Source organism: Pistacia vera, unplaced genomic scaffold (genome assembly GCF_008641045.1).
Source record: "Pistacia vera cultivar Batoury unplaced genomic scaffold, PisVer_v2 Contig499, whole genome shotgun sequence".
NCBI lineage: Eukaryota > Viridiplantae > Streptophyta > Magnoliopsida > Sapindales > Anacardiaceae > Pistacia > Pistacia vera.
The window spans coordinates 151,718-169,356 of NW_022196333.1; the positions used below are offsets into that span (position 1 = coordinate 151,718).

The window sequence follows — 17,639 nt, forward strand, 5'->3', positions numbered from 1 at the left end:
CCAATGGTGGTGGTTGGATCTGGCCACCACCGCCCGTGACGACGGAATGGCGCCCGAACGTGCGCCGCTAAGGCCATCAGATCCATGGTAAAAAACAGCTAGATCCAGTCTTTCACGGCCAAATCTATGGCTGTTTCACGACCAAAGATGTGGCCATCAAAGGCCAAATATTTGGCCATGAAATGATGGTTATTTCATGGCCAAAGATTTGGCCTTTCATGGCCATGTCTCCACCGTTACCGCTGCCGTCGGCAATGGCTTGGGGTGGGTGGGTGTTTTCGTTAAGTTTTAAAAAAAATTTGTTATTGGAGTGTTTTAGCTAAATCTAAAATATAGGGGGTTAAAAGAAATTATTCAAAAAATATTATATTAATATTTAAAAAATGAAGGCAATTTAGTAATTTATATGATATACCCACTAATTTATTCCTCCCAACAAAACATATTATTATAACATCAATAATGCTAGGGACACCAATTTGTTTACACCGAAATCTTGTACCGACCTACGTGTTCTGTAATTCACACCAGCAAATCAGACACGTTTCACGTTATTAATTTTTTTCTAGTGAACGGCCGTTCATCAACTATGGATGGCCGTTCACTTACGATGGACTCCCGTCCATATTATATGGACGGGGGTCCATTTACTACGGACCGGCGTCCCCATTTAAAGGACTCCCGTCCATCAATAAAATAGAATAATTTTTTTTTTATAAAAATTAGGGACGGCCGTTCATTAATTATGGACGACCGTCCCTTGATTTTGGACGCCCGTCCATAAACTGTGGACGGGCGTCCCTTAAGTTTGGAGGAATGGACGCCCATCCTTTTCGTTCTTACTCACTCTCACTGCCGTCTTCCAAATATCTTCAATCAGTTTAGCCTAACTCCAAAACTTTATCAAGGGCTTTAGTCGTAGACTAACCTGGATGGGGGCTCCATTTTCTCTAATAACAAGATCATAACCATCTACCTCCTTCCCAAACCTTGTTTTCAAAAGATCTCCTGAGTTACCAATAACAGCACAGCAGCCAAACTGCCGGGGAAAATATGGTGGCATTTCAAGAAGTACTAGTGAAAGTTTCTCCATGCATAAAGTTTTATTCTGACGGCGGTTGCTGCAATAAAATAGGAACACATCAAACTACATGTGGCTACCTAGTAAATATTAATTCATCAAGAAATCCAAAAATGACCATTCACAGAGAAACTTATGGTGTATTCTATTGAGTAATACATTATTCTTGAATTTATACTGGGACATTTTATCTTAATGAGTTATCCCAAATGCAGGTAGCCATTTGATTTTTCAATTTCTCCAAAACTAAAAAGACAGCAATCCTGCTTACTTGCACAATACTTACAGAAGTACTCTTCAAGAAGGTATCCTTGGTTAAAATTCGGAACCAGACACAGTTGATTCAAGAGGTCAAGTTCTCTTTGGCAGATTCAAAAAGTTTTGTGTTGTCTGGGTCTCACAATGATACAATTTCCATTCTTCCAAAATCTGAGCACATCCTCAGTTACAAAACTGTGCCACTTGCCTCAGGTTCCTAATCATTGCCTAAAGTTACAGTGAGCTCAGTGAGATATTCAACCGAGTTTCTGTCGTCTAACGCAGCATCATCTGTGTTTGTATTTCCTTCTAAGCCCCTCCATCTGATTCTTCTCTTTTGGGGATGAACCATTTTACTCCAACTAAATCATCGGCCATAGTTGAAGATATCTGATGGGTCTTTTCCATCTTCCTCTTCATTTTGATTTTCTCTTATGACCCACAAGAATGGAGGAGATTGCACGTGGGTTGCTAAATAAAAATAAAGAAGGGAAGACAGGATGGCCAAGAAAGAATTCCCTAACTGCATTCAAATAAGGTATTTGGAAGACGGCAATGACAGTGAGTAAGAACGAAAAGGACGGGCGTCCATTCCTCCAAACTTAAGGGACGCTCGTCCACAGTTTATGGACAGGCGTTCAAAATCAAGGGACAACCATCCATAACTAATGAACGACCATCCCTAATTTTATAAAAAAAAATTATTCTATTTTATTGATGGACGGGCGTCCTTTAAATGGGGACGCTCGTCCGTAGTAAATGGACCCCCGTCCATAAAATATGGACGGGAGTCCATCGTAAGTGAACGGCCGTCCATAGTTGATGAACGGCTGTTTACTAGAAAAAAAAATTAATAACGTGAAACGTATCTGATCTGCTGGTGTAAATTATAGAACACGTAAGCCGGTACAAGATTTCGGTGTAAAAAAATCGGTGTCCCTAGCATTATTGTTATAACATACTCACAAATTGATTTCAACCAACCAAACGTATTTCGTTAAATATTTTCAGTAATCTTTATGATAATCTATCTTTCCAGTAATACAACATTTTCTAAATCAAACACACCAAAAGTAAATCCAAATAATTTTTACATTCTTATGTTGAATTGACTATTTGGTTGATTTATAATTATGTCTTAGCGGATACATCTGCTAAATTTAAATCATAATTTGTATTTTGTTTTATTCTTCATTTACATTTTGTTATAGCTTAACCACATATTTACACATTTTATATTCAAATAATCGAGCATGAAATGAAGAATACGTTTTCAAAATAATTTACAATTGATTGGGTTTAAATTTAATTACACATTTGCAAGAAAGAAAATGGATGTGATAAGGTTTATGATTAACGATTTAAATACTGTGTTTTTGAAAATAATAATAGTACTTGTTGATGCTTGATTTTGACGCTAACCAACTCGCAAGTATAAAGTTCTAAAAAAGTCCCAGAAATTACACGTGAATGATTATAAGAGTTAAATAAAGTACTACTATCACAATAGCATGGAAAGACGTAAAAAATAAATGAGATAGTGAAAGTTTTTATAGTGGTTCGGATGCTTAAAGCGATTCCTACATCCATAATTTTCTTTTACATGAGTGAGTTCCTAGTTATTAGCCAAGATTACAAGTGGTTGCGAACTGCTTTCTGGGTTACAGGTGTTTGGTGCTCTAAGTTTTCTTGAAGAGTATCAAGCCAGTGTTTTTCCCATGGTGTGTCTTTGTATTTTTTTTTGTTGAATTCAGAGTGTCTGATCTCGATTTTGTGAGGGGGAGTTGCCTATTTATACCCGTTGAGCTCAAGATGATGATTACATATCTACAAGTGGGGAGGTGTCGTGCAAATCTCTCTTGGCATCCCATTGGTTGATAACTTAAGAAATATCCTTAAATTAAATCGGGTTTAGACAGGTGTGCGAACCAAATTCATTTATAGACAAAACTTAAGTCGGCTGGGTTTTTAACAGCTATATTCTTTCTATCTTGGGCGATGTAGCAGACTTTGGATGGCGCAAAACTTTCATGAACTCTGATTGATGCTCGCTGACATTAGCTTTTGGTCTAAATTATCACATGGGGTGTCTTAGTAAGCTTGCGCGTAACCCAACTAATCCCGTAGGATCCTGAAACTATCGACTGGATAAGAGTCCCAATGACTACCTCTATTGGTGCTCGAGGACACTCGAACTCAGGAGCTCATGAAACCTCATTTTGCTCTTTTACCATCAGGTCACCCATTGGTGGTTTACATAAGCGATGTAAAAATCTTTTTTTTTTTAATCTCAAATAATGTGTCAATTTATATGTTAGAAACTAAATTTATCACAAGGAAATTACTCACTTATCCTATAATTCCTATTACCCTATAAACAAAGTATGTGTTGGTACATAAGTAGCTACATTGTTTGGGTCCTAACTTTGTGTATATATATATATTTATGGGAAAGTTTCAAGTGAGACTATGTATGGGAAAGTTTCAAGTGAGACTATGTATGCAGGTCTTGCATTTGTCACCTTTCTACCAGCTTAATCCGAAACTCCAAAAAAAACTATTTATAGGTTATATGAGAATCAATTTCAACGAATTGGTAAAAAAAAAAAAAAGGGCGCAATGTAGGAGTCGAAATTAAGATTAAAGTAACGTGGGTTAAATGAAATGGGGCCAAACCCATTGTAAAGAAAGTTTTGTAAATAAGAAAAAAAGCCCAATAAAACAGTGAAATAAAAAGGAGGAAGAGGAGCCTGAAAGCCGATGATCTCGCAAAAGATGGATGAGTTGATATAAAAAGCAGGTGTAGAAACATGATAGCGGAAATATCAATTTGTGTTGTAAGTTTATTTTCTTGCAATTACACCACTATAATACTAACAATTTGTAACTTCTTCTTCTTCTTATTATTATTATTATTTAACATTTTCTCTTCAAGGTAAATGTGTCTTTATATAGAGGAATAAACGTGTAAAGTGTACTTCCCTTTAATTAGTAAATAAATCTAATATTTTTTTTTTTTTTAGTTTATTCTCTCATTTTCTATATTGTTTTTTCATACCAAACAGGTAAACACCGAATTTGTTAATAAGATTCCATAAATTTATTTAAAGTTTCTTGAATGTTTGGATAATATTGTTTGTTTATTCTTACAAGCGAAAATGACAAAATCATCTTATCCTCGATACGGATTCGATATTAAAAACTAAAGTTCATAAAATCCTTCATATAATCATAAATATAAGTGTTTAGATTTATATGAAAAGGACAAATAATTGATTCTACGTAATAGGATAATGTTATTAAGTTGGATTTGTCCCTTGACGTTGTAATCATGTAAGTAAGTAAGGGTCACGATACCATTATTAGTTGTTAACCAAAATTATTAACATTATTAAGTGTTAACTAATTTCCATTAAAAGATGTTGAAGGTAAAATTAAAGTTATTTACTTTTAACACAAATTGAAATTAATCATCCTCTTATATATAGTCAATGTTATAATATCTCAATCTAATATATAGTTTTTAGTATTTTAAACTAACATTACTCCAAGCTTTTTAAGTTCAAAATATTATATACGCCTAAATATAAGAGGAATATTTAAAATCCGAATTCATGGTTTAGTACCTCTCATTTTTTTAGCAATAGAATGAATAATTCGGAAAAAATAAAATATTTAATTTTGGTGAATTCTAATTAAGGCTCCGTTTGACTTATTATTTTTACCCATATTCTCAAACATATTCCCTAAATATTGTTTATCACATTATTTGAGAAATATTAGTCTATTTTTTTAATTACTTTTAGACCCTTTAAGTTTATTAGTTTCATTAAATACCGCCGATGGTAGCTGGAATCTGTCACAACGGTCTACACCACCACTGAAAATGGTCGGTAATTCACTGAATTGGCCTTTTTCGGCCAGATCCATAGTGGATCTGGCTGGAAAAGGCTAGATCTAGCTGTCAACGACGGCCAAAGATGGACATTTGCAGCAGTCGATGTTCAGATCTGGCCTTTTCCAGCTAGATCCATGGTGGATCTAGCTAGAAAAGGCCATATCAATGCCCTACCCGCCAGATCCAACCGGTCTGTGGTGTAATGCAATTTTCTGATCAGATTCCGATGGTGGTGGCCGGAATTTGGCACTGAGAATGGTGGGAGTTTTTTTGTCATTTAATTTTTTTTTTTATATTTGGGGTGTTTATTAAATTAGCAAGCCTATGGGGTTTTTTATAAATTTTTAAATTTTACCTCGTAATACTTTCTTATTTAACTATCTAATATTATTTCTAAAATCCTATCAAAAATAATAAAACAAACGAACCCTAAATGGATTATGAAAAATTAAAAACAAGTAACACTTTAACACCTCTTAAAAATAAAGAAACATGGTTGGTGTGCTCAAACCAAACCTAGCCCGGCCCACGAACGTAGTTCCTTTGCGCCACAATGTTGATTGAAATTACGAAAGTGGCCACACTTATATACGGCCTTAACCTAACTATAAAAAACCTCTTCTAGTCTTCCAGCTATTTCACTAAGAGTGGCCTGGCTAGGGTTTTTCATTCGCCGTTCTCAAAAACCACAAGCCAAGACTAGAAGCGGCACGAAATGGTTAGTAAATCTGTAAACCTAACTCGCTCACCATGTTTTTACCATCTCTTTGATGCTTACTACTTGACCTTGGTTCAGTTTAGATACGTTTATTATTGTTGCATAAGCTTTGTTGCTGCGAACTAAGTTGTTAGATAGCCAAATGTTTTACGTAGTTGAATTTTTATGAGAAGATTGAATGTTTACCATCAATAAAAATGAAGATCTGAAGAATTTAATTAACTACACATGTTTTTTTGATAATTTGTTTCTAAAAAATTTAGATGCAAATTACTTTATGTCATGTTAAAATACTATAGATAAGATCTACATGTAACTATAGTGTGACAAAGTAATTTAATCATAGGTATACTACATGTTCATGCTGTGAAATTATATTGAAAACTTTTCTGTAGAATTGACATATATATTTTGAATGAATATACCTTAAGCGGTTGTGGAGTCTGTGAGTATGGATGTGGGGCTTGTTTATCTCTTACACGTGTTGTGTTTCAGGCTCCAAAGAGAGGAGGAAAAGTTGCTGCACCAGCCAAGAAGAAGCCGGTATTGATTATGAATTTATGATAAGTTAGTTATTGTGCAGTATGTTTTTTTTATTTTATTTCTTTACTTACTGTCATGTTGATGTTGAAATTTCAGGAAAAGGTCGTTAATCCCTTGTTTGAGAAGCGACCAAAGCAGTTTGGTATTGGAGGGGCCTTGCCTCCAAAGAAAGATCTTCACCGTTATGTGAAGTGGCCCAAGGCAATTCGTATTCAGAGGCAGCGAAGGATACTTAGACAGAGGTTGAAGGTGCCACCTGCTTTGAACCAGTTCACCAAGACCTTGGACAAGAATCTTGGTAAGATCAAACTGTTTTGTTTTTTCAGTTTGTTATTTGTATTTGTATTGATGTATGGGATTGCTTTTGTTACTGCTGGCTTTCATAGTATTTTTCACTTTATGATTTAACCACCTGTGGATGGATGATGCTCTATAGGATAGATCCCTGTTTGTTTACTTTCACTCATATACATTTTGCCAGTTCTTGCACTGTATGTGAAATGCATTATTTCTAATCAACTCTGAGCCTTTTGATCTTTGTGTAATAAGAAGTTTTTCTTCAAATTTATTTCTGACTAGTTAAAATTATAATAACAACTGTGGTATGTGTATTATTCTCTTTGCAGCTACAAGTCTCTTCAAGTTGCTTCTGAAGTACAGGCCTGAGGATAAAGCTGCCAAGAAGGAACGTCTTTTGAAGAGGGCTCAGGCAGAGGCCGAAGGAAAAACTGTTGAGGCTAAGAAGCCTATTGTTGTGAAATATGGTCTTAACCATGTCACCTATCTTATTGAGCAGGTTTGGCTAATTGTTTTATCAGTTTCAATGCACATAGTATCACTGTCCTTCAATAAACTCTGCATGCCTTACCCAAAGGCATCTGAAAATGATTAAAATGCCTGGTATTTTCTTTGCAGAACAAGGCACAAATGGTTGTCATCGCACATGATGTGGACCCAATAGAGTTGGTTGTCTGGCTTCCTGCCTTGTGCAGAAAGATGGAGATCCCTTACTGTATTGTGAAAGGGAAATCGCGTCTAGGATCGGTAATAGCTGTGTGAAATTTGTACTTCTATTGATTTCATGATTTTGAAGAATCAATCACATTTACATTTCTGTTGCAGATTGTCCACAAGAAGACAGCTTCTGTCTTGTGTTTGACCACAGTCAAGAATGAGGACAAGCTGGAGTTTAGCAAGATCCTAGAAGCCATCAAGGTATGCTGGAGCTGCATTGTTTTAGAAGGATAATTGTTTGCACATGCTACAAATTTGTCTTCTTAATTTTTTTGTTCTTAATATGATTATATGATAGAAATAATGAAAATGTTTCTGATTTTATTTCAGGCAAACTTTAATGACAAATATGATGAGTTGAGAAAGAAATGGGGAGGTGGTATCATGGGCTCCAAATCACAGGCAAAAACCAAGGCCAAGGAAAGACTTCTTGCAAAGGAAGCCGCACAGAGGATGAACTAGGAATTTTGCTGAGTCTTTAGTCTTTCAATCTGTTGATTTAATGTCTGTTTTTGGTGAAATGGTTCTATGTAGTCGCCTAGAATCTACTTCTTAAGTTTCACTTGGAATATGGTTTTAAATTGAACTGCCAAATTACCTTTTGTTAGTTATTTTTACATGATTGCACCCTTAGTATTGTGCTTTTCAATATGAAAAACATTATTTGAGTCTACTTTTCGATATAGATTGTGTTATACTAAATGCAGCAGCTTCATTGATCTGTCTATTCAATAATGGTTGTGGTTAATGTTGAACCATTTTCTGCATTATAAATTGGTTGCTGAGATCTGCCAAATGACCTAATATGATTGGATTTGTTAGTTAGTTTCTCATGTGCAGAACTCAGAAGACAATTGTCCGGTACATGAGAAACCAACTAAGTAAAGAAACGGGGATACGTACCCACCGGACAATTGTCTTCTGAGTTCTGATTGGCTTTTCCTCTGTTCATCAGTATGATTTCATTCCATCGTATTACTGTTTCGATGCATTAAGACATGCTGTTTAAGTGTTTATCCATCTGTAGAGGGTACGCAGAGCAGATGTTGGAGAAATCAATTAAAATTTTTATTCATATTAGTATCCTGGCAGTTCGAACAAATGTTTGAAATAGTAATTGGCCGATGTCATACTGAAATGTAAATCCATCATTCACAAGAAGGTCTGTACAAGATGATCGTGAATCCTGATTTGAACGACTAACCGCTCTTGTAAATGTGAAAACCAAATCAGCAACACGATGGAAATAGTGTGGGTTTATGTTTTGGTTATCTCAGTGTCAGTTTAAGTCCGTGACACCCAGAATCAATCTGACAAATCACAATGCAAGTCGCAAGACATAGGGTGGGTGAGTTATAGTCTACCAAATAGACCAAAAGGTTTGGAACTTGTTTTCGTCGTTGATAATTGGATGCATCTGCGTAGTATAACCTTCCTCTCTTAAGCTTATGGCAACATCTTCCAACATGGAATAAATATCTTCAGAACGCGGGTGCCTGCCATCCCCAACCATGAACTCATGCACAACATTATTTATCTCAATTAAACTACAGCCAGGGTTCTTTTCAATCCGTCTCTCTTTCATAAGTCTCCTCATCTTAGCCACATCGTCCCATCGTTCATTTGCTGCATATATATTTGACATGAGAACATAATTTCCATCATTGAATGGTTCTAACTTGATTAGATGTTCCATTGCAGTCTCACTCAACTCGACAACATTAGAATTAGCAGCACATGCAGTCAACAATGTTCCCCACAAAACCGCATTCGGTTCCATTGGCATGTTTCTCACAACCTTATAAGCTTCATCCAAGAGCCCTGCCCTACACAGAAGATCTATAAAGCAACCATAATGCTTAATGTTTGGTTCAATCTCATAACCACTTCTCATCTTACAGAAAATCTCCTTCCCTTTCTCTACCAGGCCTGAATGAGTACAAGCAGACAAAACGGCAATCAATGTAATATCATCCGGTTTTATCCCACTCATTTGCATTTCATAGAACCTCTCCAGCGCTTCCTCTCCAGAACCATGCATTGCTAGCCCTCCGATTATAGAATTCCACGTACAAACACTCTTCTCAGGAACAATCTTGAAAACATTTGAAGCTTCGTCAATGTACCCACATTTTGCATACATGTCAATAACAGCAGCACCAAGCTTATGGTTCAAAAAAATTCTATTCTTATAAATAAATCTATGCACCCATTTCCCCATCTCCAAAGCACCAAGGCTAGCACAAGCTGATAATACAGATACCAAAGTCAGCTCATTTATCTCAACCCCACAATTTCTCATTTGATAAAACAAGTCAATTCCTTCTTTGTACCTATTTTGCTTAACATAACCATTAATCATTGCAGTCCACGTGACCACATTTCTATCTGCCATTTTATCAAACAGTAACCGGGCGGAATCAATATCGCCAAAACCGCAATAAAACGTGATCAAACGAGTCAACGAGTGTATTTCCGATTTAAAATCTTGATTCTTGGCAACAAGTGAGTGGACAGCTTTGCCTTGTTTAAGGCTACCACAAGCCTTTAAAAGAATTGGGTGAGTGAAATTATCGGGCTCTAGCCCTTTGCATCTCATTTGGATATAAAGTCGAATAGCTTCATGGCCTAAACCAGCTTCTGCGTAGCCTCTAATTATGGTGTTAAAAGCAAAAGTCGATGGGTTAACTATTTGATTCAAAACTAAACGCGCGTAGTCAATTTGGGATGAGTTCACTAGAGATTCTATGAGCTTCGCTAGTTGGGTTTCGGTGATAGTCTTATTATTAAATGAAGTTTTGATGATTTGGGCATGGACTTGCTTGAATTGGACTAAATGCGTGCAACCCTTGAACAATGGGAGAAGGTGACGAGATTTAGAGGTTGTGTTGAAGTTTTCTATTGATTTTGTTGAGTTGGGAATGCAGGTAAATTGAGTGTTTGCCAAAAGCATGTTTTCAATGGGAGAAGGCGACGAGATTTTGTTTTCAATGCATGTTCTGCGAGGAAATTCAATTGTAGTGACTTCTCAAGTTTGCAATTGAAAGAAAAAATAACCTTGAAAATGTTTTGAATTTTTTTTTTAAGTTTGAAAAAGTGACATGGGACACTTAAGTATCATTAAAGATTCAAAAAGGGTTAGAGTGCAAGGATTTCAACATATATAGGTGATAGTATAATAAACTGAAATTGCTTTAAATTTTGAAAATTAAAACAAACACCCCCATTCAAATGGCTTAAGTGACCTGACGAACACCAGCCATTTCTCTTGCAATTTTCCTTCCTGTTTTCCGGCATTGTTTCAATCTTTTGCTCTTTGGATTGAAGACAGATTCCCCTGTTAGTTACAAACACACAATGGCTGAGATTAACAAAGAATCTAAGAAAAACTTAGCCCCTCTCCAAATTATAGACTCTGGTGGTTGTTCGAAGATTGGAGAAGAAGAGGTTTTGATGGAGCAACTTATGATGATTGAAGTTGTTCCACCGGCAGAGGAAATGCCGCCGACAAAAGACACCACGCGAGTAGAAGAAGAGACGGCAGGCTCCCAAAATGGGTCTAAAGACGAGGATGCCGACGCAAATTTTGACGAGGAGGAGGAAGAACATGTAATATTCCTTACTATTTTATGAAATAATTGGTTGTTGGTGCCAATTTGGGGATATTTGGTTGGTGTTGGTTGTTACAGTGATTGTTGCATTTTGTTGAGCAGTTGGAGGGCATCGGAGGAGTGGGTGTTTTTGGTTGCCAAAGGATCGGGGAAGCCAAGAGAGGCCTTAGGAAGGTTGTTTGTGGGAGGTGGGAGGGTTGGATTTGGCAGGAGTGTAATGACTTCTTTCTACTAGTATTCTTTATAACATATACAATAAAACATACATACTTAGTATATGAAAATAGTTAGGCCCAAATTTTTCTTTACTTACAAAACATAATTCTTTACATATATCAAAATAACCAGTACAAAAACTTAGCAACGGTGGATAGTAATGCCAATCCTCTCCGCTTGTCGATGTCCCTCCGACCGCTGCTCACCTATGTCTTGCAAAAACATGGAAAAACAACGGGGTGAGCATAAAAATGCTCAGTAAGTAAATCTATTAACTCTTCTCATTCTTTGGTTCTTTCCTTACTTAATTCCTTCTCTTTTCTTTCACTGTTTCTTCCTCTGTTTCTTACTCTCACTGTTCTTTTCTTTCTTTCTATTTCTCTCTGTCCTTTCTTTCTTATTCTTTCTATTCTTCCTAACTATGATGAAATTCATGGCAATATGCATGAATAAAATGCATATGCAATAATGCATAAAATGCTTTTTCTTTCTTATTTCCATTTTCTTGTTCTATTTCTTTCTATTCTTTTCTTTTCTTCTCTTGGCTTGTTCAAGCCTTCTCATTCTTTCTTATTCTTATTCTTTCTCATTCTTTCTTTTCTCATTCTTATTCTTTCTTTTTCTCTCTTATTCTTTGCCGATCGGTCTCGGTTGATGTATGGATTTGGAACCTTGGCTGTGTGAGTGAGTACAGTCCACATCTACATGCACTCTTGCAGACCGTACAAATTATTCTTTCTTCTTAGGCCACTCAATTAAGGTGGCGTGCATGTAGGAAATTCTTCTTGGTACAACCCTCATCCACATACACTCTTACGGGTCGTACAATTCTTCTTCTTCTTATGCCACTCAATTAAGATGGTGTGCATGCAAGAATTCTTCTTGGTACAACCCTCATCCACATACACTCTTACGGGTCGTACAATTCTTCTTCTTCTTATGCCACTCAATTAAGGTGGCGTGTATGTGAAAATTTCTTTTTAGCACTCACGGTTCCCCATCACAAGAACCTATTCTTTTCTCTTCTTTACCACTCCTTAATTCTTTAATGTTTATTCTTCCTTTCTCTTTATTCTTAGAGTGTTTTATTCTTTCTTGCTTTATTCTTTATTCTTTATGTCTTTATTCTCTATTTTTTCTTAAATTTCTACACATACACAATTATACGCATATGGATGGCTCATGCTTGAAATTTTTACTTGGATGCACTCATGAAATGCAAATATGCAATGTTATATAAAATTAAGGTTTCTACTCAAACTTATACTTCTCTTAGGCATTTCATCAAATATTACTTGTGCATAAACAAACCCTAATTTAATTATCATTCAATTTGTTTCTCAACCATCAAAAAATGAGAGAAAATCTCTCTTGTAGCATCACCATACCTACAAGGCAAACACACTCCAAAAAATTACTACAAATCTTACAATTTCAACCCATCATCAAACCATCACATACACTTCTCATATTCAAATATATCCAACAACAAGCATAATTCATCATCAATCTCATCTCAATTTCTCAATAACCATAACATATGTATACTTAAAAGAAATCTCTACTCACTTGAANATTCCCCTGTTAGTTACAAACAAACAATGGTTGAGATTAACAAAGAATCTAAGAAAAACCTAGCCCCTCTCAAAATTCTAGACTCTGGTGGTTGATCAAAGATTGGAGAAGAAGAGGTATCGGTGGAGCAACTTCTGATGACTGAAGTTGTTCCACCGGCAGAGGAAATGCCGCCGACAGAAGACACCACGCGAGTAGAAGAAGAGATGGCAGGCTTCCAAAATGGGTTTGAAGACGAGGATGCTGACGCAAATTTCAACAAGGAGGAGGAAGAACAGGTAATATTCCTTACTATTTTATGAAATAATTGGTTGTTGGTGCCAATTTGGGGATATTTGGTTGGTGTTGGTTGTTAGAATGATTGTTGCATTTTGTTGAGCAGTTGGAGGGCATCGAGAGAGTGGGTGTTTTTGGTTGCAGAGGACCGGGGAAGCCAAGAGAGGCCCTAGGAAGGTTGTTTGTGGGAGGTTGGAGGATTGGATTTGGCAGGAGAGAGTGGAATAGGGGGGTTGGGGGCTGCCTTGCATATTCCAGAGCTGGTCATGCACAGCTACATGCGTGGCTAGCCCTACAATATGCAGGGCAGTCCCCAACCCCTTTATTCCACACTCTTTTGCCACCCCCAACCATCTCCAACCATCCAACCTGCCACAACAGCCTCTGCAGGGCCTGCCTTGGCTTCGCCGATCTCTCAAAGCCAAAAACACCCATTCTCGATGCCCTCCAAGCCCATATCCCTTAGATTGGTAGCCTATTGGTTGTTTTGGTTTCTTTTTGTGCTGATATTTAGTTTATATCGATTGTGCAGTGTTGTAGAAGCCAATGTTTTAATAACAAACCTGGGATGAAACCTGGCAAACTGGCCGGGTCTCAGGTTGGCTGGTTAAACCAGTTGAATCAACTAGGTCCCGGGTTGGTCGGTTAAACCGGTTGAACTTGTTGGTTCAACCGATGACGCCATCATGTTGACGTCAACATAAAAATTGCATATATTTTTTAAAAAACATTTCATTAAAACCAGGGGTGCATGAGATATTTGCTGTTTTTATGTTGGATCAAAATAAATTTTTGTGATGGCAGCGCACAATTTCAACCTATGGTTTTGTCAAAGCTTATAAAAAATGAAAGATTTTTTTTTTTAAAAATAATAATAAAAGGATTGCATTATTTGAAGTTGAAAGGAGAAGGAGATAATTGAGAGTGAGCCGTGGGTGAGAAGAAGAAAATGGGAGAAGCAGAGTTTACTTTCTAAAAATTCTTCCTCAATCTTCTTTCGTGTAAATTTATGAGAGGGAGAAGCAAAATTAAAGTTGAACTAGCGTAGCACACTAGCCTATGGCAACAACCAACCACTCAGCATAAAACAGGCGACACACCAGCCCAATCAAGTAGAAAATAGCTACAACAACCCCTCCTCAAAACCACAATAGTAGCTGCCTACTGCATCACACTCAACCAACACACAACTATAACCAACTAGAGAAAATGCCACCCTCCTCACATCAAACACGCATGACTGGTCAGAATAGCAGGCCACAAAACACTCAGTCCCAAACCACCAATCAGCCCAACAGCCGTAGGACCACACATGGGAAGAATCTAAAAAGAAAATCAACAGAAAAACCAAAAAAAAATAAAAACAGCATGCACCCCCAACCCACCTTACTAAGCACCTCACCCCACCTTTTAAACTCTTCCAATGAACCCAGCAAAAAGAAAATGAAGTGAAACGAATGTGCTGCCGTGAAATGAAGGAAGAACTGAAGAGACGAAATGAAGAAATCGTAAATGGAAGGGAGAAAAATGGGTTAGGGCTCGATAGAGAACCCAAATATGGGGAAAAACAGAAAGAAATTTGGTTTTTAAGGGTTGAAATTTGGGGTTAAGTGTTTACCTGGTTTTCTCCCAAAATCGGTTGGACCATTGTGTTGCTACAATAACCCGGGTCTAACCGTGGGTCAAACTAGGTGAATATACATTCCTGGTTTTGGGGCCAGCCTGACCTGGCTTAAAGGCTAGTTCTCGATCGAACCGATTTAACCAGTCGGACCAGATCGGGTTTTAAAACATTGGTAGAAGCATAAATTATAAAGAGTATGGGTTGGAGGTTGTTATGGATACTATACTATACTTCCCCACAAGGGTGACAATAAGGTCAAGTTGGCAAGTGTTTACGAGAATAAAGGCGATTCTTGGTGGGCACGAGAGAGTTATGGACCAATTCAAAAGTAGTTGTTTTGGTCACTTTGTGGACTTAGGCGAGAATTAGAATAAGGGATTCTGGGGGCAGGCAACACATTATCTTTTGTTGCACTCTGTTAAATGTAAAAAAAGAAATGAAATGTGGTTTGTGGTGGATGGGAACCCATTACGCTTTAGGATAATGAAATTTGCCTTGATGACATGTCTAAATTGTGAGCCCTTTCTAGAATCCGAAGTCGAAGAAAGGGTAAAGAAGAGCAGGGCAGCGGAAACTTTTGTTAGAAAGGTTTCCAAATCACGTGCAGTCTGTTTCGACACGTGATTTGGAGGAGAGGTTAGAAGAAGAAGGCAATAATTATACCTCTTCAGAGAAGTTCAGAATGTGCCTAATATGGTCCGTGCATTCTATCCCAATGGCTTGTGACTCAACGAAAGCCATTAATCTCGACTGACCAACCTCTTCTATAGTGTCCTCCTCACCACCCAAATCATCACCTACTCTTGATTTTTCAACAAAGAAATCAATGCCCTCATAGTTAAAATTAAAACCAGTATTCTCACTTGCTCGTTCTCCCTTTCCTTTGAACCAACTTCCAAAGGTTTATCCACAACAGAAACCCTTAAAATCGGCCTCGAACCATTATCAACCACATCAAGCATATATAACTTCACATCTTCTATCTGACTTTAATACAACAGAGGGTACCTTATAATGTTCATGAATTCTGCTTAAAACATACTTCACAACTATATCACTACGTGAGTATCTCAACCCACCTCTTCTAATGATTTCATCAATCAACTCATCAAAACTAACTTCTATACTCACAACAATTGTTATAACTTCTTCGCTCTTCTCAATCCACTCCCGACAACTTTTGTCCTCCACCTACTCACCAGAATATTCAACACTCAAAACAACTTGTCCTATGTCTAATAATAGCAAAATACCTATAATGGAAGAAAAAAAATATTATTAACTGATATATTAAGGGTTGACAGATTTTAAAGAGCATTTGGTGTATCGCTTAAGCGAAGCGATCGATCGATCAGCTCTAGAATTCATTTTTCATCATTTGCACCTATAATCGGTTGTGACAATTGCTACCACCCCTAGCTATCCACAATGCAAGAAAATCATCAACAAATTTCACTTCTTTCAACTTGCATTACATCAAACACAACCCAAGAACCTAAACCACTAAATTGAAATCATAGCCCAATCCATTAAATCTTTTTGGATAGAAATCTAAAATACAAAGAGGAGTAACACAAACCTAGACGAAATGTTAGGAGGAGGAGGAGGAGGAGGCAGATCTTCTAGCAGAAGATGTTAATGGCAGAGGAAGAAGAAGATGTAGAGGAAGAGCAGGAGGAGGAGGAGGAGGTGGGCTTCGATTTTGCTAAGAAAAAATAGCAATAGGGAGGGCAGTTCCGACGTTAATGGCGGGAGAGTAGGAATCAAGTTCTTTGTTTTGGGTTTGGGTTTCTTTGCAACAATTTTGGGTTTTTGAGGACAAAGTATAATTTTTGAAAAATTAGTTAATGCTTCATTAATCCTAATTAAAACATGATTAGTGATTAATTGTCTTAATAAAAAACAAGGCCATTTAGTAAAGACTGAAAACCTTGATGGCCTTTAAATTAAATCCAAGGCCAAAATGGCCTTTTAATCTTTTGCCACAATGTTTTGCAGTTGTGACAGGTAAATTACTCTGGTGGGATAAATAGTTAAATACAACGAAGATACCTTAAGTTATTAGCTGGTAAATAAATACCAAGTGGGATGAACACAATATTTTTTTTTTTTTTTTTTTTTTTTAAATTTGGTGCTTTACCAAATTATATAGTATAATGAAATAATAATAATAATAATAATAAAGTTAGTTACACAAACCTCCGTTGAGGTTTCAACATTTCACGGAGGTAGAAAAAGATCATAGTTTAATACAAACACCCCATTTTTTAACTTTTGTTAGGACTCCTAAGCGTTATTTCACTTTTACCCCTTAAGCATACAAAACTGACCGTTATCCTCTATAATTAATCACTTACATCCTTATCATAAATTTTTGGTGTTAAAACTAATCAAGGAAATGGAAAAAGGACTTTATATTTTAAAATAAGCAGAATAATAAAATAAATATTTTAAAATAATAAAAAATATTTAGAAAATGTTTTTCCAGATAATATATTAATAAGATTTATTTATTTATTTAATTTATTTTTACTCTTTTTCAAAGAAGGTGCCCAACGATCTTTTTTCTATACCCTTAGGGCGTGTTTGGTTGGAGGTAATCCCCCAATTACTAAGATAATGTCATATTTTATTACTTGATTACCATATTTGGTTGTCAAGTAATATAATATTCCAGTAATCTTCTAAAACCAATAGTAGTTACTGTTAGTAATATAGGAGGTAATCTAATTACCTCTATTTTCTTAGGTAGTTTAAGATTACTTAGTAATTATTTATTGTTACAATTTTACTCCTTATTAATAAAATTTTTGGACAATAAATGC

At 36.5% G+C, this 17,639-nt stretch overlaps 2 protein-coding genes across 2 annotated transcripts; one reads left to right on the forward strand and one right to left on the reverse strand.

The window, feature by feature from the left end:
* The first annotated feature begins 5,862 nt into the window (after nucleotides 1-5,862).
* Nucleotides 5,863-8,195, forward strand: LOC116105424 (60S ribosomal protein L7a-1). Its single transcript, XM_031391851.1, has 7 exons — nucleotides 5,863-5,955; nucleotides 6,451-6,498; nucleotides 6,595-6,796; nucleotides 7,125-7,294; nucleotides 7,414-7,542; nucleotides 7,621-7,713; nucleotides 7,843-8,195. The coding sequence occupies exons 1-7, from the start codon at nucleotides 5,953-5,955 to the stop codon at nucleotides 7,972-7,974; spliced, it is 777 nt and encodes a 258-aa protein (XP_031247711.1). The 5' UTR covers nucleotides 5,863-5,952; the 3' UTR covers nucleotides 7,975-8,195.
* Nucleotides 8,196-8,784: 589 nt separating this feature from the next.
* On the reverse strand, nucleotides 8,785-10,465 carry LOC116105413 (pentatricopeptide repeat-containing protein At5g66520-like). The gene has a single exon (XM_031391840.1). It carries the CDS (start codon nucleotides 10,463-10,465, stop codon nucleotides 8,873-8,875), a length of 1,593 nt encoding a protein of 530 aa, XP_031247700.1. The 3' UTR covers nucleotides 8,785-8,872.
* Nucleotides 10,466-17,639: the final 7,174 nt, after the last annotated feature.